Source organism: Salvelinus alpinus, unplaced genomic scaffold, assembly GCF_045679555.1.
Source record: "Salvelinus alpinus unplaced genomic scaffold, SLU_Salpinus.1 scaffold_245, whole genome shotgun sequence".
NCBI classification, from domain to species: Eukaryota; Metazoa; Chordata; class Actinopteri; order Salmoniformes; family Salmonidae; genus Salvelinus; species Salvelinus alpinus.
In genome coordinates, this window is record NW_027256185.1 from 6,122 (window position 1) to 29,249 (window position 23,128).

Consider the following 23,128-nt stretch of genomic DNA (forward strand, 5'->3'; position numbering starts at 1 on the left):
AAGCATGAAATTGAAAAAAAACACTTTTCCTTAAACAAGCTCTAAATCGTGTTTAATGCACTCTGTTAGTGAAATTTTTTGCAGTACTGCTTAAACTAGAGGATAGGAACCAATTTCAGCGAGTTTCAAGCATGAAATTGAAAAAAAACACTTTTCCTTAAACAAGCTCTAAATCGTGTTTAATGCACTCTGTTAGTGAAATTTTTTGCAGTACTGCTTAAACTAGAGGATAGGAACCAATTTCAGCGAGTTTCAAGCATGAAATTGAAAAAAAACACTTTTCCTTAAACAAGCTCTAAATCGTGTTTAATGCACTCTGTTAGTGAAATTTTTTGCAGTACTGCTTAAACTAGAGGATAGGAACCAATTTCAGCGAGTTTCAAGCATGAAATTGAAAAAAAACACTTTTCCTTAAACAAGCTCTAAATCGTGTTTAATGCACTCTGTTAGTGAAATTTTTTGCAGTACTGCTTAAACTAGAGGATAGGAACCAATTTCAGCGAGTTTCAAGCATGAAATTGAAAAAAAACACTTTTCCTTAAACAAGCTCTAAATCGTGTTTAATGCACTCTGTTAGTGAAATTTTTTGCAGTACTGCTTAAACTAGAGGATAGGAACCAATTTCAGCGAGTTTCAAGCATGAAATTGAAAAAAAACACTTTTCCTTAAACAAGCTCTAAATCGTGTTTAATGCACTCTGTTAGTGAAATTTTTTGCAGTACTGCTTAAACTAGAGGATAGGAACCAATTTCAGCGAGTTTCAAGCATGAAATTGAAAAAAAAACACTTTTCCTTAAACAAGCTCTAAATCGTGTTTAATGCACTCTGTTAGTGAAATTTTTTGCAGTACTGCTTAAACTAGAGGATAGGAACCAATTTCAGCGAGTTTCAAGCATGAAATTGAAAAAAAACACTTTTCCTTAAACAAGCTCTAAATCGTGTTTAATGCACTCTGTTAGTGAAATTTTTTGCAGTACTGCTTAAACTAGAGGATAGGAACCAATTTCAGCGAGTTTCAAGCATGAAATTGAAAAAAAACACTTTTCCTTAAACAAGCTCTAAATCGTGTTTAATGCACTCTGTTAGTGAAATTTTTTGCAGTACTGCTTAAACTAGAGGATAGGAACCAATTTCAGCGAGTTTCAAGCATGAAATTGAAAAAAAACACTTTTCCTTAAACAAGCTCTAAATCGTGTTTAATGCACTCTGTTAGTGAAATTTTTTGCAGTACTGCTTAAACTAGAGGATAGGAACCAATTTCAGCGAGTTTCAAGCATGAAATTGAAAAAAAACACTTTTCCTTAAACAAGCTCTAAATCGTGTTTAATGCACTCTGTTAGTGAAATTTTTTGCAGTACTGCTTAAACTAGAGGATAGGAACCAATTTCAGCGAGTTTCAAGCATGAAATTGAAAAAAAACACTTTTCCTTAAACAAGCTCTAAATCGTGTTTAATGCACTCTGTTAGTGAAATTTTTTGCAGTACTGCTTAAACTAGAGGATAGGAACCAATTTCAGCGAGTTTCAAGCATGAAATTGAAAAAAAACACTTTTCCTTAAACAAGCTCTAAATCGTGTTTAATGCACTCTGTTAGTGAAATTTTTTGCAGTACTGCTTAAACTAGAGGATAGGAACCAATTTCAGCGAGTTTCAAGCATGAAATTGAAAAAAAACACTTTTCCTTAAACAAGCTCTAAATCGTGTTTAATGCACTCTGTTAGTGAAATTTTTTGCAGTACTGCTTAAACTAGAGGATAGGAACCAATTTCAGCGAGTTTCAAGCATGAAATTGAAAAAAAACACTTTTCCTTAAACAAGCTCTAAATCGTGTTTAATGCACTCTGTTAGTGAAATTTTTTGCAGTACTGCTTAAACTAGAGGATAGGAACCAATTTCAGCGAGTTTCAAGCATGAAATTGAAAAAAAACACTTTTCCTTAAACAAGCTCTAAATCGTGTTTAATGCACTCTGTTAGTGAAATTTTTTGCAGTACTGCTTAAACTAGAGGATAGGAACCAATTTCAGCGAGTTTCAAGCATGAAATTGAAAAAAAACACTTTTCCTTAAACAAGCTCTAAATCGTGTTTAATGCACTCTGTTAGTGAAATTTTTTGCAGTACTGCTTAAACTAGAGGATAGGAACCAATTTCAGCGAGTTTCAAGCATGAAATTGAAAAAAAACACTTTTCCTTAAACAAGCTCTAAATCGTGTTTAATGCACTCTGTTAGTGAAATTTTTTGCAGTACTGCTTAAACTAGAGGATAGGAACCAATTTCAGCGAGTTTCAAGCATGAAATTGAAAAAAAACACTTTTCCTTAAACAAGCTCTAAATCGTGTTTAATGCACTCTGTTAGTGAAATTTTTTGCAGTACTGCTTAAACTAGAGGATAGGAACCAATTTCAGCGAGTTTCAAGCATGAAATTGAAAAAAAACACTTTTCCTTAAACAAGCTCTAAATCGTGTTTAATGCACTCTGTTAGTGAAATTTTTTGCAGTACTGCTTAAACTAGAGGATAGGAACCAATTTCAGCGAGTTTCAAGCATGAAATTGAAAAAAAACACTTTTCCTTAAACAAGCTCTAAATCGTGTTTAATGCACTCTGTTAGTGAAATTTTTTGCAGTACTGCTTAAACTAGAGGATAGGAACCAATTTCAGCGAGTTTCAAGCATGAAATTGAAAAAAAACACTTTTCCTTAAACAAGCTCTAAATCGTGTTTAATGCACTCTGTTAGTGAAATTTTTTGCAGTACTGCTTAAACTAGAGGATAGGAACCAATTTCAGCGAGTTTCAAGCATGAAATTGAAAAAAAACACTTTTCCTTAAACAAGCTCTAAATCGTGTTTAATGCACTCTGTTAGTGAAATTTTTTGCAGTACTGCTTAAACTAGAGGATAGGAACCAATTTCAGCGAGTTTCAAGCATGAAATTGAAAAAAAACACTTTTCCTTAAACAAGCTCTAAATCGTGTTTAATGCACTCTGTTAGTGAAATTTTTTGCAGTACTGCTTAAACTAGAGGATAGGAACCAATTTCAGCGAGTTTCAAGCATGAAATTGAAAAAAAACACTTTTCCTTAAACAAGCTCTAAATCGTGTTTAATGCACTCTGTTAGTGAAATTTTTTGCAGTACTGCTTAAACTAGAGGATAGGAACCAATTTCAGCGAGTTTCAAGCATGAAATTGAAAAAAAACACTTTTCCTTAAACAAGCTCTAAATCGTGTTTAATGCACTCTGTTAGTGAAATTTTTTGCAGTACTGCTTAAACTAGAGGATAGGAACCAATTTCAGCGAGTTTCAAGCATGAAATTGAAAAAAAACACTTTTCCTTAAACAAGCTCTAAATCGTGTTTAATGCACTCTGTTAGTGAAATTTTTTGCAGTACTGCTTAAACTAGAGGATAGGAACCAATTTCAGCGAGTTTCAAGCATGAAATTGAAAAAAAACACTTTTCCTTAAACAAGCTCTAAATCGTGTTTAATGCACTCTGTTAGTGAAATTTTTTGCAGTACTGCTTAAACTAGAGGATAGGAACCAATTTCAGCGAGTTTCAAGCATGAAATTGAAAAAAAACACTTTTCCTTAAACAAGCTCTAAATCGTGTTTAATGCACTCTGTTAGTGAAATTTTTTGCAGTACTGCTTAAACTAGAGGATAGGAACCAATTTCAGCGAGTTTCAAGCATGAAATTGAAAAAAAACACTTTTCCTTAAACAAGCTCTAAATCGTGTTTAATGCACTCTGTTAGTGAAATTTTTTGCAGTACTGCTTAAACTAGAGGATAGGAACCAATTTCAGCGAGTTTCAAGCATGAAATTGAAAAAAAACACTTTTCCTTAAACAAGCTCTAAATCGTGTTTAATGCACTCTGTTAGTGAAATTTTTTGCAGTACTGCTTAAACTAGAGGATAGGAACCAATTTCAGCGAGTTTCAAGCATGAAATTGAAAAAAAACACTTTTCCTTAAACAAGCTCTAAATCGTGTTTAATGCACTCTGTTAGTGAAATTTTTTGCAGTACTGCTTAAACTAGAGGATAGGAACCAATTTCAGCGAGTTTCAAGCATGAAATTGAAAAAAAACACTTTTCCTTAAACAAGCTCTAAATCGTGTTTAATGCACTCTGTTAGTGAAATTTTTTGCAGTACTGCTTAAACTAGAGGATAGGAACCAATTTCAGCGAGTTTCAAGCATGAAATTGAAAAAAAACACTTTTCCTTAAACAAGCTCTAAATCGTGTTTAATGCACTCTGTTAGTGAAATTTTTTGCAGTACTGCTTAAACTAGAGGATAGGAACCAATTTCAGCGAGTTTCAAGCATGAAATTGAAAAAAAACACTTTTCCTTAAACAAGCTCTAAATCGTGTTTAATGCACTCTGTTAGTGAAATTTTTTGCAGTACTGCTTAAACTAGAGGATAGGAACCAATTTCAGCGAGTTTCAAGCATGAAATTGAAAAAAAACACTTTTCCTTAAACAAGCTCTAAATCGTGTTTAATGCACTCTGTTAGTGAAATTTTTTGCAGTACTGCTTAAACTAGAGGATAGGAACCAATTTCAGCGAGTTTCAAGCATGAAATTGAAAAAAAACACTTTTCCTTAAACAAGCTCTAAATCGTGTTTAATGCACTCTGTTAGTGAAATTTTTTGCAGTACTGCTTAAACTAGAGGATAGGAACCAATTTCAGCGAGTTTCAAGCATGAAATTGAAAAAAAACACTTTTCCTTAAACAAGCTCTAAATCGTGTTTAATGCACTCTGTTAGTGAAATTTTTTGCAGTACTGCTTAAACTAGAGGATAGGAACCAATTTCAGCGAGTTTCAAGCATGAAATTGAAAAAAAACACTTTTCCTTAAACAAGCTCTAAATCGTGTTTAATGCACTCTGTTAGTGAAATTTTTTGCAGTACTGCTTAAACTAGAGGATAGGAACCAATTTCAGCGAGTTTCAAGCATGAAATTGAAAAAAAACACTTTTCCTTAAACAAGCTCTAAATCGTGTTTAATGCACTCTGTTAGTGAAATTTTTTGCAGTACTGCTTAAACTAGAGGATAGGAACCAATTTCAGCGAGTTTCAAGCATGAAATTGAAAAAAAACACTTTTCCTTAAACAAGCTCTAAATCGTGTTTAATGCACTCTGTTAGTGAAATTTTTTGCAGTACTGCTTAAACTAGAGGATAGGAACCAATTTCAGCGAGTTTCAAGCATGAAATTGAAAAAAAACACTTTTCCTTAAACAAGCTCTAAATCGTGTTTAATGCACTCTGTTAGTGAAATTTTTTGCAGTACTGCTTAAACTAGAGGATAGGAACCAATTTCAGCGAGTTTCAAGCATGAAATTGAAAAAAAACACTTTTCCTTAAACAAGCTCTAAATCGTGTTTAATGCACTCTGTTAGTGAAATTTTTTGCAGTACTGCTTAAACTAGAGGATAGGAACCAATTTCAGCGAGTTTCAAGCATGAAATTGAAAAAAAACACTTTTCCTTAAACAAGCTCTAAATCGTGTTTAATGCACTCTGTTAGTGAAATTTTTTGCAGTACTGCTTAAACTAGAGGATAGGAACCAATTTCAGCGAGTTTCAAGCATGAAATTGAAAAAAAACACTTTTCCTTAAACAAGCTCTAAATCGTGTTTAATGCACTCTGTTAGTGAAATTTTTTGCAGTACTGCTTAAACTAGAGGATAGGAACCAATTTCAGCGAGTTTCAAGCATGAAATTGAAAAAAAACACTTTTCCTTAAACAAGCTCTAAATCGTGTTTAATGCACTCTGTTAGTGAAATTTTTTGCAGTACTGCTTAAACTAGAGGATAGGAACCAATTTCAGCGAGTTTCAAGCATGAAATTGAAAAAAAACACTTTTCCTTAAACAAGCTCTAAATCGTGTTTAATGCACTCTGTTAGTGAAATTTTTTGCAGTACTGCTTAAACTAGAGGATAGGAACCAATTTCAGCGAGTTTCAAGCATGAAATTGAAAAAAAACACTTTTCCTTAAACAAGCTCTAAATCGTGTTTAATGCACTCTGTTAGTGAAATTTTTTGCAGTACTGCTTAAACTAGAGGATAGGAACCAATTTCAGCGAGTTTCAAGCATGAAATTGAAAAAAAACACTTTTCCTTAAACAAGCTCTAAATCGTGTTTAATGCACTCTGTTAGTGAAATTTTTTGCAGTACTGCTTAAACTAGAGGATAGGAACCAATTTCAGCGAGTTTCAAGCATGAAATTGAAAAAAAACACTTTTCCTTAAACAAGCTCTAAATCGTGTTTAATGCACTCTGTTAGTGAAATTTTTTGCAGTACTGCTTAAACTAGAGGATAGGAACCAATTTCAGCGAGTTTCAAGCATGAAATTGAAAAAAAACACTTTTCCTTAAACAAGCTCTAAATCGTGTTTAATGCACTCTGTTAGTGAAATTTTTTGCAGTACTGCTTAAACTAGAGGATAGGAACCAATTTCAGCGAGTTTCAAGCATGAAATTGAAAAAAAACACTTTTCCTTAAACAAGCTCTAAATCGTGTTTAATGCACTCTGTTAGTGAAATTTTTTGCAGTACTGCTTAAACTAGAGGATAGGAACCAATTTCAGCGAGTTTCAAGCATGAAATTGAAAAAAAACACTTTTCCTTAAACAAGCTCTAAATCGTGTTTAATGCACTCTGTTAGTGAAATTTTTTGCAGTACTGCTTAAACTAGAGGATAGGAACCAATTTCAGCGAGTTTCAAGCATGAAATTGAAAAAAAACACTTTTCCTTAAACAAGCTCTAAATCGTGTTTAATGCACTCTGTTAGTGAAATTTTTTGCAGTACTGCTTAAACTAGAGGATAGGAACCAATTTCAGCGAGTTTCAAGCATGAAATTGAAAAAAAACACTTTTCCTTAAACAAGCTCTAAATCGTGTTTAATGCACTCTGTTAGTGAAATTTTTTGCAGTACTGCTTAAACTAGAGGATAGGAACCAATTTCAGCGAGTTTCAAGCATGAAATTGAAAAAAAACACTTTTCCTTAAACAAGCTCTAAATCGTGTTTAATGCACTCTGTTAGTGAAATTTTTTGCAGTACTGCTTAAACTAGAGGATAGGAACCAATTTCAGCGAGTTTCAAGCATGAAATTGAAAAAAAACACTTTTCCTTAAACAAGCTCTAAATCGTGTTTAATGCACTCTGTTAGTGAAATTTTTTGCAGTACTGCTTAAACTAGAGGATAGGAACCAATTTCAGCGAGTTTCAAGCATGAAATTGAAAAAAAACACTTTTCCTTAAACAAGCTCTAAATCGTGTTTAATGCACTCTGTTAGTGAAATTTTTTGCAGTACTGCTTAAACTAGAGGATAGGAACCAATTTCAGCGAGTTTCAAGCATGAAATTGAAAAAAAACACTTTTCCTTAAACAAGCTCTAAATCGTGTTTAATGCACTCTGTTAGTGAAATTTTTTGCAGTACTGCTTAAACTAGAGGATAGGAACCAATTTCAGCGAGTTTCAAGCATGAAATTGAAAAAAAACACTTTTCCTTAAACAAGCTCTAAATCGTGTTTAATGCACTCTGTTAGTGAAATTTTTTGCAGTACTGCTTAAACTAGAGGATAGGAACCAATTTCAGCGAGTTTCAAGCATGAAATTGAAAAAAAACACTTTTCCTTAAACAAGCTCTAAATCGTGTTTAATGCACTCTGTTAGTGAAATTTTTTGCAGTACTGCTTAAACTAGAGGATAGGAACCAATTTCAGCGAGTTTCAAGCATGAAATTGAAAAAAAACACTTTTCCTTAAACAAGCTCTAAATCGTGTTTAATGCACTCTGTTAGTGAAATTTTTTGCAGTACTGCTTAAACTAGAGGATAGGAACCAATTTCAGCGAGTTTCAAGCATGAAATTGAAAAAAAACACTTTTCCTTAAACAAGCTCTAAATCGTGTTTAATGCACTCTGTTAGTGAAATTTTTTGCAGTACTGCTTAAACTAGAGGATAGGAACCAATTTCAGCGAGTTTCAAGCATGAAATTGAAAAAAAACACTTTTCCTTAAACAAGCTCTAAATCGTGTTTAATGCACTCTGTTAGTGAAATTTTTTGCAGTACTGCTTAAACTAGAGGATAGGAACCAATTTCAGCGAGTTTCAAGCATGAAATTGAAAAAAAACACTTTTCCTTAAACAAGCTCTAAATCGTGTTTAATGCACTCTGTTAGTGAAATTTTTTGCAGTACTGCTTAAACTAGAGGATAGGAACCAATTTCAGCGAGTTTCAAGCATGAAATTGAAAAAAAACACTTTTCCTTAAACAAGCTCTAAATCGTGTTTAATGCACTCTGTTAGTGAAATTCTTTGCAGTACTGCTTAAACTAGAGGATAGGAACCAATTTCAGCGAGTTTCAAGCATGAAATTGAAAAAAAACACTTTTCCTTAAACAAGCTCTAAATCGTGTTTAATGCACTCTGTTAGTGAAATTTTTTGCAGTACTGCTTAAACTAGAGGATAGGAACCAATTTCAGCGAGTTTCAAGCATGAAATTGAAAAAAAACACTTTTCCTTAAACAAGCTCTAAATCGTGTTTAATGCACTCTGTTAGTGAAATTTTTTGCAGTACTGCTTAAACTAGAGGATAGGAACCAATTTCAGCGAGTTTCAAGCATGAAATTGAAAAAAAACACTTTTCCTTAAACAAGCTCTAAATCGTGTTTAATGCACTCTGTTAGTGAAATTTTTTGCAGTACTGCTTAAACTAGAGGATAGGAACCAATTTCAGCGAGTTTCAAGCATGAAATTGAAAAAAAACACTTTTCCTTAAACAAGCTCTAAATCGTGTTTAATGCACTCTGTTAGTGAAATTTTTTGCAGTACTGCTTAAACTAGAGGATAGGAACCAATTTCAGCGAGTTTCAAGCATGAAATTGAAAAAAAACACTTTTCCTTAAACAAGCTCTAAATCGTGTTTAATGCACTCTGTTAGTGAAATTTTTTGCAGTACTGCTTAAACTAGAGGATAGGAACCAATTTCAGCGAGTTTCAAGCATGAAATTGAAAAAAAACACTTTTCCTTAAACAAGCTCTAAATCGTGTTTAATGCACTCTGTTAGTGAAATTTTTTGCAGTACTGCTTAAACTAGAGGATAGGAACCAATTTCAGCGAGTTTCAAGCATGAAATTGAAAAAAAACACTTTTCCTTAAACAAGCTCTAAATCGTGTTTAATGCACTCTGTTAGTGAAATTTTTTGCAGTACTGCTTAAACTAGAGGATAGGAACCAATTTCAGCGAGTTTCAAGCATGAAATTGAAAAAAAACACTTTTCCTTAAACAAGCTCTAAATCGTGTTTAATGCACTCTGTTAGTGAAATTTTTTGCAGTACTGCTTAAACTAGAGGATAGGAACCAATTTCAGCGAGTTTCAAGCATGAAATTGAAAAAAAACACTTTTCCTTAAACAAGCTCTAAATCGTGTTTAATGCACTCTGTTAGTGAAATTTTTTGCAGTACTGCTTAAACTAGAGGATAGGAACCAATTTCAGCGAGTTTCAAGCATGAAATTGAAAAAAAACACTTTTCCTTAAACAAGCTCTAAATCGTGTTTAATGCACTCTGTTAGTGAAATTTTTTGCAGTACTGCTTAAACTAGAGGATAGGAACCAATTTCAGCGAGTTTCAAGCATGAAATTGAAAAAAAACACTTTTCCTTAAACAAGCTCTAAATCGTGTTTAATGCACTCTGTTAGTGAAATTTTTTGCAGTACTGCTTAAACTAGAGGATAGGAACCAATTTCAGCGAGTTTCAAGCATGAAATTGAAAAAAAAAACTTTTCCTTAAACAAGCTCTAAATCGTGTTTAATGCACTCTGTTAGTGAAATTCTTTGCAGTACTGCTTAAACTAGAGGATAGGAACCAATTTCAGCGAGTTTCAAGCATGAAATTGAAAAAAAACACTTTTCCTTAAACAAGCTCTAAATCGTGTTTAATGCACTCTGTTAGTGAAATTTTTTGCAGTACTGCTTAAACTAGAGGATAGGAACCAATTTCAGCGAGTTTCAAGCATGAAATTGAAAAAAAACACTTTTCCTTAAACAAGCTCTAAATCGTGTTTAATGCACTCTGTTAGTGAAATTTTTTGCAGTACTGCTTAAACTAGAGGATAGGAACCAATTTCAGCGAGTTTCAAGCATGAAATTGAAAAAAAACACTTTTCCTTAAACAAGCTCTAAATCGTGTTTAATGCACTCTGTTAGTGAAATTTTTTGCAGTACTGCTTAAACTAGAGGATAGGAACCAATTTCAGCGAGTTTCAAGCATGAAATTGAAAAAAAACACTTTTCCTTAAACAAGCTCTAAATCGTGTTTAATGCACTCTGTTAGTGAAATTTTTTGCAGTACTGCTTAAACTAGAGGATAGGAACCAATTTCAGCGAGTTTCAAGCATGAAATTGAAAAAAAACACTTTTCCTTAAACAAGCTCTAAATCGTGTTTAATGCACTCTGTTAGTGAAATTTTTTGCAGTACTGCTTAAACTAGAGGATAGGAACCAATTTCAGCGAGTTTCAAGCATGAAATTGAAAAAAAACACTTTTCCTTAAACAAGCTCTAAATCGTGTTTAATGCACTCTGTTAGTGAAATTTTTTGCAGTACTGCTTAAACTAGAGGATAGGAACCAATTTCAGCGAGTTTCAAGCATGAAATTGAAAAAAAACACTTTTCCTTAAACAAGCTCTAAATCGTGTTTAATGCACTCTGTTAGTGAAATTTTTTGCAGTACTGCTTAAACTAGAGGATAGGAACCAATTTCAGCGAGTTTCAAGCATGAAATTGAAAAAAAACACTTTTCCTTAAACAAGCTCTAAATCGTGTTTAATGCACTCTGTTAGTGAAATTTTTTGCAGTACTGCTTAAACTAGAGGATAGGAACCAATTTCAGCGAGTTTCAAGCATGAAATTGAAAAAAAACACTTTTCCTTAAACAAGCTCTAAATCGTGTTTAATGCACTCTGTTAGTGAAATTTTTTGCAGTACTGCTTAAACTAGAGGATAGGAACCAATTTCAGCGAGTTTCAAGCATGAAATTGAAAAAAAACACTTTTCCTTAAACAAGCTCTAAATCGTGTTTAATGCACTCTGTTAGTGAAATTTTTTGCAGTACTGCTTAAACTAGAGGATAGGAACCAATTTCAGCGAGTTTCAAGCATGAAATTGAAAAAAAACACTTTTCCTTAAACAAGCTCTAAATCGTGTTTAATGCACTCTGTTAGTGAAATTTTTTGCAGTACTGCTTAAACTAGAGGATAGGAACCAATTTCAGCGAGTTTCAAGCATGAAATTGAAAAAAAACACTTTTCCTTAAACAAGCTCTAAATCGTGTTTAATGCACTCTGTTAGTGAAATTTTTTGCAGTACTGCTTAAACTAGAGGATAGGAACCAATTTCAGCGAGTTTCAAGCATGAAATTGAAAAAAAACACTTTTCCTTAAACAAGCTCTAAATCGTGTTTAATGCACTCTGTTAGTGAAATTTTTTGCAGTACTGCTTAAACTAGAGGATAGGAACCAATTTCAGCGAGTTTCAAGCATGAAATTGAAAAAAAACACTTTTCCTTAAACAAGCTCTAAATCGTGTTTAATGCACTCTGTTAGTGAAATTTTTTGCAGTACTGCTTAAACTAGAGGATAGGAACCAATTTCAGCGAGTTTCAAGCATGAAATTGAAAAAAAACACTTTTCCTTAAACAAGCTCTAAATCGTGTTTAATGCACTCTGTTAGTGAAATTTTTTGCAGTACTGCTTAAACTAGAGGATAGGAACCAATTTCAGCGAGTTTCAAGCATGAAATTGAAAAAAAACACTTTTCCTTAAACAAGCTCTAAATCGTGTTTAATGCACTCTGTTAGTGAAATTTTTTGCAGTACTGCTTAAACTAGAGGATAGGAACCAATTTCAGCGAGTTTCAAGCATGAAATTGAAAAAAAACACTTTTCCTTAAACAAGCTCTAAATCGTGTTTAATGCACTCTGTTAGTGAAATTTTTTGCAGTACTGCTTAAACTAGAGGATAGGAACCAATTTCAGCGAGTTTCAAGCATGAAATTGAAAAAAAACACTTTTCCTTAAACAAGCTCTAAATCGTGTTTAATGCACTCTGTTAGTGAAATTTTTTGCAGTACTGCTTAAACTAGAGGATAGGAACCAATTTCAGCGAGTTTCAAGCATGAAATTGAAAAAAAACACTTTTCCTTAAACAAGCTCTAAATCGTGTTTAATGCACTCTGTTAGTGAAATTTTTTGCAGTACTGCTTAAACTAGAGGATAGGAACCAATTTCAGCGAGTTTCAAGCATGAAATTGAAAAAAAACACTTTTCCTTAAACAAGCTCTAAATCGTGTTTAATGCACTCTGTTAGTGAAATTTTTTGCAGTACTGCTTAAACTAGAGGATAGGAACCAATTTCAGCGAGTTTCAAGCATGAAATTGAAAAAAAACACTTTTCCTTAAACAAGCTCTAAATCGTGTTTAATGCACTCTGTTAGTGAAATTTTTTGCAGTACTGCTTAAACTAGAGGATAGGAACCAATTTCAGCGAGTTTCAAGCATGAAATTGAAAAAAAACACTTTTCCTTAAACAAGCTCTAAATCGTGTTTAATGCACTCTGTTAGTGAAATTTTTTTTGCAGTACTGCTTAAACTAGAGGATAGGAACCAATTTCAGCGAGTTTCAAGCATGAAATTGCAAAAAATTTCCTAACAGAGTCTAAACATGTTTAGACTTGTTAGGAAATTTTTTTCAAGTTCATGCTTAAACTCGTGAATTGGTTCCTATCATCGAGTTTAAGCATAACTGCAAAAAATTTCACTAACAGAGTGCATTAAACACGATTTAGAGCTTGTTTAAGGAAAAGTGTTTTTTTTCAATTTCATGCTTGAAACTCGCTGAAATTGGTTCCTATCCTCTAGTTTAAGCAGTACTGCAAAAAAATTCACTAACAGAGTGCATTAAACACGATTTAGAGCTTGTTTAAGGAAAAGTGTTTTTTTTCAATTTCATGCTTGAAACTCGCTGAAATTGGTTCCTATCCTCTAGTTTAAGCAGTACTGCAAAAAATTTCACTAACAGAGTGCATTAAACACGATTTAGAGCTTGTTTAAGGAAAAGTGTTTTTTTTCAATTTCATGCTTGAAACTCGCTGAAATTGGTTCCTATCCTCTAGTTTAAGCAGTACTGCAAAAAATTTCACTAACAGAGTGCATTAAACACGATTTAGAGCTTGTTTAAGGAAAAGTGTTTTTTTTCAATTTCATGCTTGAAACTCGCTGAAATTGGTTCCTATCCTCTAGTTTAAGCAGTACTGCAAAAAATTTCACTAACAGAGTGCATTAAACACGATTTAGAGCTTGTTTAAGGAAAAGTGTTTTTTTTCAATTTCATGCTTGAAACTCGCTGAAATTGGTTCCTATCCTCTAGTTTAAGCAGTACTGCAAAAAATTTCACTAACAGAGTGCATTAAACACGATTTAGAGCTTGTTTAAGGAAAAGTGTTTTTTTTCAATTTCATGCTTGAAACTCGCTGAAATTGGTTCCTATCCTCTAGTTTAAGCAGTACTGCAAAAAAATTCACTAACAGAGTGCATTAAACACGATTTAGAGCTTGTTTAAGGAAAAGTGTTTTTTTTCAATTTCATGCTTGAAACTCGCTGAAATTGGTTCCTATCCTCTAGTTTAAGCAGTACTGCAAAAAATTTCACTAACAGAGTGCATTAAACACGATTTAGAGCTTGTTTAAGGAAAAGTGTTTTTTTTCAATTTCATGCTTGAAACTCGCTGAAATTGGTTCCTATCCTCTAGTTTAAGCAGTACTGCAAAAAATTTCACTAACAGAGTGCATTAAACACGATTTAGAGCTTGTTTAAGGAAAAGTGTTTTTTTTCAATTTCATGCTTGAAACTCGCTGAAATTGGTTCCTATCCTCTAGTTTAAGCAGTAATGCAAAAAATTTCACTAACAGAGTGCATTAAACACGATTTAGAGCTTGTTTAAGGAAAAGTGTTTTTTTTCAATTTCATGCTTGAAACTCGCTGAAATTGGTTCCTATCCTCTAGTTTAAGCAGTACTGCAAAAAATTTCACTAACAGAGTGCATTAAACACGATTTAGAGCTTGTTTAAGGAAAAGTGTTTTTTTTCAATTTCATGCTTGAAACTCGCTGAAATTGGTTCCTATCCTCTAGTTTAAGCAGTACTGCAAAAAATTTCACTAACAGAGTGCATTAAACACGATTTAGAGCTTGTTTAAGGAAAAGTGTTTTTTTTCAATTTCATGCTTGAAACTCGCTGAAATTGGTTCCTATCCTCTAGTTTAAGCAGTACTGCAAAAAAATTCACTAACAGAGTGCATTAAACACGATTTAGAGCTTGTTTAAGGAAAAGTGTTTTTTTTCAATTTCATGCTTGAAACTCGCTGAAATTGGTTCCTATCCTTTAGTTTAAGCAGTACTGCAAAAAATTTCACTAACAGAGTGCATTAAACACGATTTAGAGCTTGTTTAAGGAAAAGTGTTTTTTTTCAATTTCATGCTTGAAACTCGCTGAAATTGGTTCCTATCCTCTAGTTTAAGCAGTACTGCAAAAAATTTCACTAACAGAGTGCATTAAACACGATTTAGAGCTTGTTTAAGGAAAAGTGTTTTTTTTCAATTTCATGCTTGAAACTCGCTGAAATTGGTTCCTATCCTCTAGTTTAAGCAGTACTGCAAAAAATTTCACTAACAGAGTGCATTAAACACGATTTAGAGCTTGTTTAAGGAAAAGTGTTTTTTTTCAATTTCATGCTTGAAACTTGCTGAAATTGGTTCCTATCATCGAGTTTAAGCATAACTGCAAAGAATTTCACTAACAGAGTGCATTAAACACGATTTAGAGCTTGTTTAAGGAAAAGTGTTTTTTTTCAATTTCATGCTTGAAACTCGCTGAAATTGGTTCCTATCCTCTAGTTTAAGCAGTACTGCAAAAAAATTCACTAACAGAGTGCATTAAACACGATTTAGAGCTTGTTTAAGGAAAAGTGTTTTTTTTCAATTTCATGCTTGAAACTCGCTGAAATTGGTTCCTATCCTCTAGTTTAAGCAGTACTGCAAAAAATTTCACTAACAGAGTGCATTAAACACGATTTAGAGCTTGTTTAAGGAAAAGTTTTTTTTTTCAATTTCATGCTTGAAACTTGCTGAAATTGGTTCCTATCATCGAGTTTAAGCATAACTGCAAAAAATTTCACTAACAGAGTGCATTAAACACGATTTAGAGCTTGTTTAAGGAAAAGTGTTTTTTTTCAATTTCATGCTTGAAACTCGCTGAAATTGGTTCCTATCCTCTAGTTTAAGCAGTACTGCAAAAAAATTCACTAACAGAGTGCATTAAACACGATTTAGAGCTTGTTTAAGGAAAAGTGTTTTTTTTCAATTTCATGCTTGAAACTCGCTGAAATTGGTTCCTATCCTCTAGTTTAAGCAGTACTGCAAAAAATTTCACTAACAGAGTGCATTAAACGTGTTTAATGCACTCTGTTAGTGAATTTTTTTGCAGTTCTGCTTAAACTAGAGGATAGGAACCAATTTCAGCGAGTTTCAAGCATGAAATTGAAAAAAAACACTTTTCCTTAAACAAGCTCTAAATCGTGTTTGATGCACTCTGTTAGTGAAATTCTTTGCAGTACTGCTTAAACTAGAGGATAGGAACCAATTTCAGCGAGTTTCAAGCATGAAATTGAAAAAAAACACTTTTCCTTAAACAAGCTCTAAATCGTGTTTAATGCACTCTGTTAGTGAAATTTTTTGCAGTACTGCTTAAACTAGAGGATAGGAACCAATTTCAGCGAGTTTCAAGCATGAAATTGAAAAAAAACACTTTTCCTTAAACAAGCTCTAAATCGTGTTTAATGCACTCTGTTAGTGAATTTTTTTGCAGTACTGCTTAAACTAGAGGATAGGAACCAATTTCAGCGAGTTTCAAGCATGAAATTGAAAAAAAACACTTTTCCTTAAACAAGCTCTAAATCGTGTTTAATGCACTCTGTTAGTGAAATTCTTTGCAGTTATGCTTAAACTAGAGGATAGGAACCAATTTCAGCGAGTTTCAAGCATGAAATTGAAAAAAAACACTTTTCCTTAAACAAGCTCTAAATCGTGTTTGATGCACTCTGTTAGTGAATTTTTTTGCAGTACTGCTTAAACTAGAGGATAGGAACCAATTTCAGCGAGTTTCAAGCATGAAATTGAAAAAAAACACTTTTCCTTAAACAAGCTCTAAATTGTGTTTAATGCACTCTGTTAGTGAAATTCTTTGCAGTTATGCTTAAACTCGATGATAGGAACCAATTTCAGCAAGTTTCAAGCATGAAATTGAAAAAAAAAACACTTTTCCTTAAACAAGCTCTAAATCGTGTTTGATGCACTCTGTTAGTGAAATTCTTTGCAGTACTGCTTAAACTAGAGGATAGGAACCAATTTCAGCGAGTTTAAAGCATGAAATTGAAAAAAAACACTTTTCCTTAAACAAGCTCTAAATCGTGTTTGATGCACTCTGTTAGTGAAATTCTTTGCAGTACTGCTTAAACTAGAGGATAGGAACCAATTTCAGCGAGTTTCAAGCATGAAATTGAAAAAAAACACTTTTCCTTAAACAAGCTCTAAATCGTGTTTAATGCACTCTGTTAGTGAAATTCTTTGCAGTACTGCTTAAACTAGAGGATAGGAACCAATTTCAGCGAGTTTCAAGCATGAAATTGAAAAAAAACACTTTTCCTTAAACAAGCTCTAAATCGTGTTTAATGCACTCTGTTAGTGAATTTTTTTGCAGTACTGCTTAAACTAGAGGATAGGAACCAATTTCAGCGAGTTTCAAGCATGAAATTGAAAAAAAACACTTTTCCTTAAACAAGCTCTAAATCGTGTTTAATGCACTCTGTTAGTGAAATTTTTTGCAGTACTGCTTAAACTAGAGGATAGGAACCAATTTCAGCGAGTTTCAAGCATGAAATTGAAAAAAAACACTTTTCCTTAAACAAGCTCTAAATCGTGTTTAATGCACTCTGTTAGTGAAATTCTTTGCAGTACTGCTTAAGGAAAAGTGTTTTTTTTCAATTTCATGCTTGAAACTCGCTGAAATTGGTTCCTATCCTCTAGTTTAAGCAGTACTGCAAAAAAATTCACTAACAGAGTGCATTAAACACGATTTAGAGCTTGTTTAAGGAAAAGTGTTTTTTTTCAATTTCATGCTTGAAACTCGCTGAAATTGGTTCCCATCCTCTAGTTTAAGCACTGCTTAAACTAGAGGATAGGAACCAATTTCAGCGAGTTTCAAGCATGAAATTGAAAAAAAACAGTTTTCCTTAAACAAGCTCTAAATCGTGTTTAATGCACTCTGTTAGTGAAATTTTTTGCAGTACTGCTTAAACTAGAGGATAGGAACCAATTTCAGCGAGTTTCAAGCATGAAATTGAAAAAAAACACTTTTCCTTAAACAAGCTCTAAATCGTGTTTAATGCACTCTGTTAGTGAAATTCTTTGCAGTACTGCTTAAACTAGAGGATAGGAACCAATTTCAGCGAGTTTCAAGCATGAAATTGAAAAAAAACACTTTTCCTTAAACAAGCTCTAAATCGTGTTTGATGCACTCTGTTAGTGAATTTTTTTGCAGTACTGCTTAAACTAGAGGATAGGAACCAATTTCAGCGAGTTTCAAGCATGAAATTGAAAAAAAACACTTTTCCTTAAACAAGCTCTAAATCGTGTTTAATGCACTCTGTTAGTGAAATTCTTTGCAGTTATGCTTAAACTCGATGATAGGAACCAATTTCAGCAAGTTTCAAGCATGAAATTGAAAAAAAAAAAACTTTTCCTTAAACAAGCTCTAAATCGTGTTTGATGCACTCTGTTAGTGAAATTCTTTGCAGTACTGCTTAAACTAGAGGATAGGAACCAATTTCAGCGAGTTTAAAGCATGAAATTGAAAAAAAACACTTTTCCTTAAACAAGCTCTAAATCGTGTTTAATGCACTCTGTTAGTGAAATTCTTTGCAGTACTGCTTAAACTAGAGGATAGGAACCAATTTCAGCGAGTTTCAAGCATGAAATTGAAAAAAAACACTTTTCCTTAAACAAGCTCTAAATCGTGTTTAATGCACTCTGTTAGTGAAATTCTTTGCAGTACTGCTTAAACTAGAGGATAGGAACCAATTTCAGCGAGTTTCAAGCATGAAATTGAAAAAAAACACTTTTCCTTAAACAAGCTCTAAATCGTGTTTAATGCACTCTGTTAGTGAAATTTTTTGCAGTAATGCTTAAACTAGAGGATAGGAACCAATTTCAGCGAGTTTCAAGCATGAAATTGAAAAAAAACACTTTTCCTTAAACAAGCTCTAAATCGTGTTTAATGCACTCTGTTAGTGAAATTTTTTGCAGTACTGCTTAAACTAGAGGATAGGAACCAATTTCAGCGAGTTTCAAGCATGAAATTGAAAAAAAACACTTTTCCTTAAACAAGCTCTAAATCGTGTTTAATGCACTCTGTTAGTGAAATTTTTTGCAGTTATGCTTAAACTAGAGGATAGGAACCAATTTCAGCGAGTTTCAAGCATGAAATTGAAAAAAAACACTTTTCCTTAAACAAGCTCTAAATCGTGTTTAATGCACTCTGTTAGTGAAATTTTTTGCAGTACTGCTTAAACTAGAGGATAGGAACCAATTTCAGCGAGTTTCAAGCATGAAATTGAAAAAAAACACTTTTCCTTAAACAAGCTCTAAATCGTGTTTAATGCACTCTGTTAGTGAAATTTTTTGCAGTACTGCTTAAACTAGAGGATAGGAACCAATTTCAGCGAGTTTCAAGCATGAAATTGAAAAAAAACACTTTTCCTTAAACAAGCTCTAAATCGTGTTTAATGCACTCTGTTAGTGAATTTTTTTGCAGTACTGCTTAAACTAGAGGATAGGAACCAATTTCAGCGAGTTTCAAGCATGAAATTGAAAAAAAACACTTTTCCTTAAACAAGCTCTAAATCGTGTTTAATGCACTCTGTTAGTGAAATTCTTTGCAGTTATGCTTAAACTCGATGATAGGAACCAATTTCAGCAAGTTTCAAGCATGAAATTGAAAAAAAAAAAACTTTTCCTTAAACAAGCTCTAAATCGTGTTTGATGCACTCTGTTAGTGAAATTCTTTGCAGTACTGCTTAAACTAGAGGATAGGAACCAATTTCAGCGAGTTTAAAGCATGAAATTGAAAAAAAACACTTTTCCTTAAACAAGCTCTAAATCGTGTTTAATGCACTCTGTTAGTGAAATTTTTTGCAGTACTGCTTAAACTAGAGGATAGGAACCAATTTCAGCGAGTTTCAAGCATGAAATTGAAAAAAAACACTTTTCCTTAAACAAGCTCTAAATCGTGTTTGATGCACTCTGTTAGTGAATTTTTTTGCAGTACTGCTTAAACTAGAGGATAGGAACCAATTTCAGCGAGTTTCAAGCATGAAATTGAAAAAAAACACTTTTCCTTAAACAAGCTCTAAATCGTGTTTAATGCACTCTGTTAGTGAAATTCTTTGCAGTTATGCTTAAACTAGAGGATAGGAACCAATTTCAGCGAGTTTCAAGCATGAAATTGAAAAAAAACACTTTTCCTTAAACAAGCTCTAAATCGTGTTTGATGCACTCTGTTAGTGAAATTCTTTGCAGTACTGCTTAAACTAGAGGATAGGAACCAATTTCAGCGAGTTTCAAGCATGAAATTGAAAAAAAAACACTTTTCCTTAACCCTCCCGTTGTCCTCCTATTATGCCTCGCACACAGTGTCCCCCCCGGGTCACCCTGTCCCGTCTTGGCTAAAGGCCCAGTGGGCACAAGTGTGACAGTATGGGTGTGAACAGCCTTTGCAGATGTATTTCTTACACCTGCAGCACGCTGTGTGTGTCTTGGCGTCCTTCTTGGGTGGGCAGAGCTGACACCTCTTCCTCTTACTCGCCTCCAGCCGGGCGGCCGGGGCCGGGTCGGCGGCGGCGGCGGCCAGGCCGACGGCTCGCTCAAGGGCTTGCGGACGAGCCTCGGCGGACACACGCTCGCCCCGTATGACGTTGACAAGCGCTGAGGCGGCTTCGGTGCGGGGGAGACGCTGCCTTCTTCGGATCAAGGGCTTCACGAGCGCCTTTCCGAGCTGCTCCAGGAACACCCTCCTCTTGTTCCGCTTCCCGGGCATCCAGTCGGGGTTGATCTCTCGCCATATGACGAAGGCGTTGTAGGAGGACACGTCGAGGATGTTGTGGAAGATGACCAGGGGCCAGCGGGCGGTCATCCGTCTGCAGCTGTAGGTGCCGACCACCTTGTCTAGGTTGTCCACGCCGCCCTTGTTGCAGTTGTAGTCTAGGATGAGGGCCGGCTTCCGGTCCCGGCGATCGCTAACGTCGGGCTCCGCGTGCCGCGTGCTCAGAAGCAGCACGTTCTTATTTCTCTTTGCCAGGTAGGACACTAGAGTGGCGGTGGGCGTGAAGGCGAACCTGGAGGACGAGACCTGTCGGCCCTTGGACTGGAGCAGCGCGGGAGGGAGCTCGGGCTTGTTCTTTCGCACCGTGCCCACCATGGTGAGGTTCCTCTCGAGGAGCCGCTGCCCGAGTTCGTAGGAGGTGAAGAAATTGTCACACGTGACGTTGTGACCGCCCGGCAGTCCCTCGGTCAGATCGAGGACGACGCGCGCGCCCTGGTTCTTCTCGGGGCCTCCGCCGGCCGCCTTGCCGGTGTACACCTGCATCTTCCAAGCGTAGCTGGACTTGGCGTCGCAGGCCACCCACGACTTGATGCCGTATTTGGCCGGCTTGCTGGGAATGTACTGTCGGAAAGGACAGCGTCCTTTCGGCGGGGGGGGGGGGAGAGGGGAGGGAGAGGAGAGGGAGAGGAGATTAGCAGCGTCATACACAGATACATAGACTGCCCGTGCTCTCTACGCTACACGTACAAACACAGATACATTGACTGCCCGTGCTCTCTACGCTACACGTACATACACAGATACATAGACTGCTACCGTTCTCTATGCACAGATACATACACAGATACATTGACTGCCCGTGCTCTCTACGCTACACGTACATACACAGGTACATAGACTGCTACCGCTCTCTATGCACAGATACATACACAGATACATAGACTGCCCGTGCTCTCTACGCTACACGTACATACACAGGTACATAGACTGCTACCGCTCTCTATGCACAGATACATACACAGATACATAGACTGCCCGTGCTCTCTACGCTACACGTACATACACAGGTACATAGACGGTACCTCTGAACGGGACCAGTTGTTCGTCCACCGTCACTTCGGGCCCCGGGTTGTAGAGGGCCTGCAGCCGCTCCTCCCACAGGTCCCACACCTCTCTCACGGCCGCCAGTCTGTCGGTGGCGAGTCTCGCGGGTCTCGACTGGCGGTCGTCGAATCGCAGCAGCCTCGAGTACTTGTGAAACGCCTTGAGCGGCATGGTGGCGCGGAACACGGTCCTGCCGCTCTCGGCGTCCCACAGGCTGGCGGCGGCCTCGCCTCGGGACCTGTAGACGCCGGCTAGGATCAGCAGCCCTACGTAGGCGCGCAGGTCGGTGGAGTCCATGGGTCGCCAGCCGTCGCCGTATTTTCTCACCCCCTGCAGATTCGTCATGTCCACGATGATCCTTTCTATCGCCGGTGTGACAAACAGCCGGAAGGCGGACGCGATGTCGAGCGTTCGCGACGCGGCGTAGGCCGTGGGGCCCGGCGTCACGGCGGGGCAGGGCGGGCGGATGGCGCGGGGCCGGTCCGGGCCGCGATAGGCCACGGAGGACCATTTGATTTTGCCGTTTTTTGACAGCAACGTCTCCCTTTCTGGCTCGGGCTCTCTGGCTCTGTCTCGCTCTCGCTCTCTGTCTCTTGCCCGCTCTCTGTCTGGCTCTCTGTCTCGCTCTCGGACAGCGGCCGCGTCTCCCTCTCGCTCTCCCTCCGGCTCTTCCTCCGAAGAGGAGCACGACCGCGAGGCCGAGTCGTCTTCGTAGTCGTCCGCGTCGCGCTCGGGGTTGTATTCCTCACCGTCTTCATCTTCCGAAACGTCCTCCTCTTCGGAATCGCAGTAGTCTTCTTCGTCTTCTTGGTCGACGCTGGAGGATATCTGTTCCAGGACCTGAGCCGCGCTGAAACCGGGACTGCGAGGCGTCGTAGACGGAGGCAACGCGCTCGGCGGGGTCGTATTCCTCCTCGTCGTCGTCGTCCTCGTCGTCGTCCTCATCATCGTCCTCATCTTCTTCTTCTTCTTCTTCTTCTTCTTCTTCTGCTTCTTCTTGTTCTCTCTTCTTCTTCTTCTTCTTCTTCTTCTTCCTGACATTATTAGTAGGCTCTCTACGCCCTGCTTACAGTCGTAGTGGCCAAGTGAATGGGACGAGGCACGCGAATGGACGAGGCGCGTGGTCGGCCCTGCCTGCTCCTTCGGGCCCTTCGGCCCCTTCGGTCACATCCGGGACGCTCGGCTGGCCTCCCCGTGTGACAGCACCGAGGTCGTGCACTGAGTTGTTGGGGACAACTGGTCCCTGCCGGGGTCACTCTGACCCGGCCCAGACAGAGGGGAACAACTCCTAACACAGGGCCGGGGTCACTCCGACACGGCCCAGACAGGGGTAGGAGGGTTACAACGTACACCTTGCTAACGCTGCCCGAGGTCTCTCTGACCCAAGCCCCCGGGACAGAGGGGAACAACTCATAACACAGGGCCTACAACAGGGCTCGGGTCACTGTGACCCGGCCCAGACAGGGGTAGGAGGGTTACAACATACACCTTGCTAACGCTGCCAGAGTCTCTCTAACCCACACAGACACTGGGAATCGACTCGTAACGCTGGCCGGGGGTAACTCTGACCCGCCGAGGCAAGGGGAAGGTTGTGTAACAACAGACATACCCGAAAGGCACAATTTCCACAACCAAGGGAAAGTAGTTTGTAGGGGGGCGTTTTTAGATTCAATATCCAAACTCACACGAGGCCCAAGGGCCCGTTGGGGGGACAGAGGGCCGTATTCGACACAGGGCCCTTGCCCGGAATGTTGAGCGTGTCAATTTTGGGGCAGGACCTTTGACAAGTATC

The 23,128-nt window shown here is 37.0% G+C and overlaps 1 protein-coding gene across 1 annotated transcript; it reads right to left on the bottom strand.

The window, feature by feature from the left end:
- Positions 1-19,821: 19,821 nt before the first annotated feature.
- On the bottom strand, positions 19,822-22,377 carry LOC139567333 (piggyBac transposable element-derived protein 4-like). Its single transcript, XM_071388732.1, has 3 exons — positions 21,992-22,377; positions 21,315-21,898; positions 19,822-20,873 (listed from the first exon to the last, which is right to left on the bottom strand). The coding sequence occupies exons 1-3, from the start codon at positions 22,375-22,377 to the stop codon at positions 19,837-19,839; spliced, it is 2,007 nt and encodes a 668-aa protein (XP_071244833.1). The 3' UTR covers positions 19,822-19,836.
- Between the last annotated feature and the right edge of the window lie 751 nt (positions 22,378-23,128).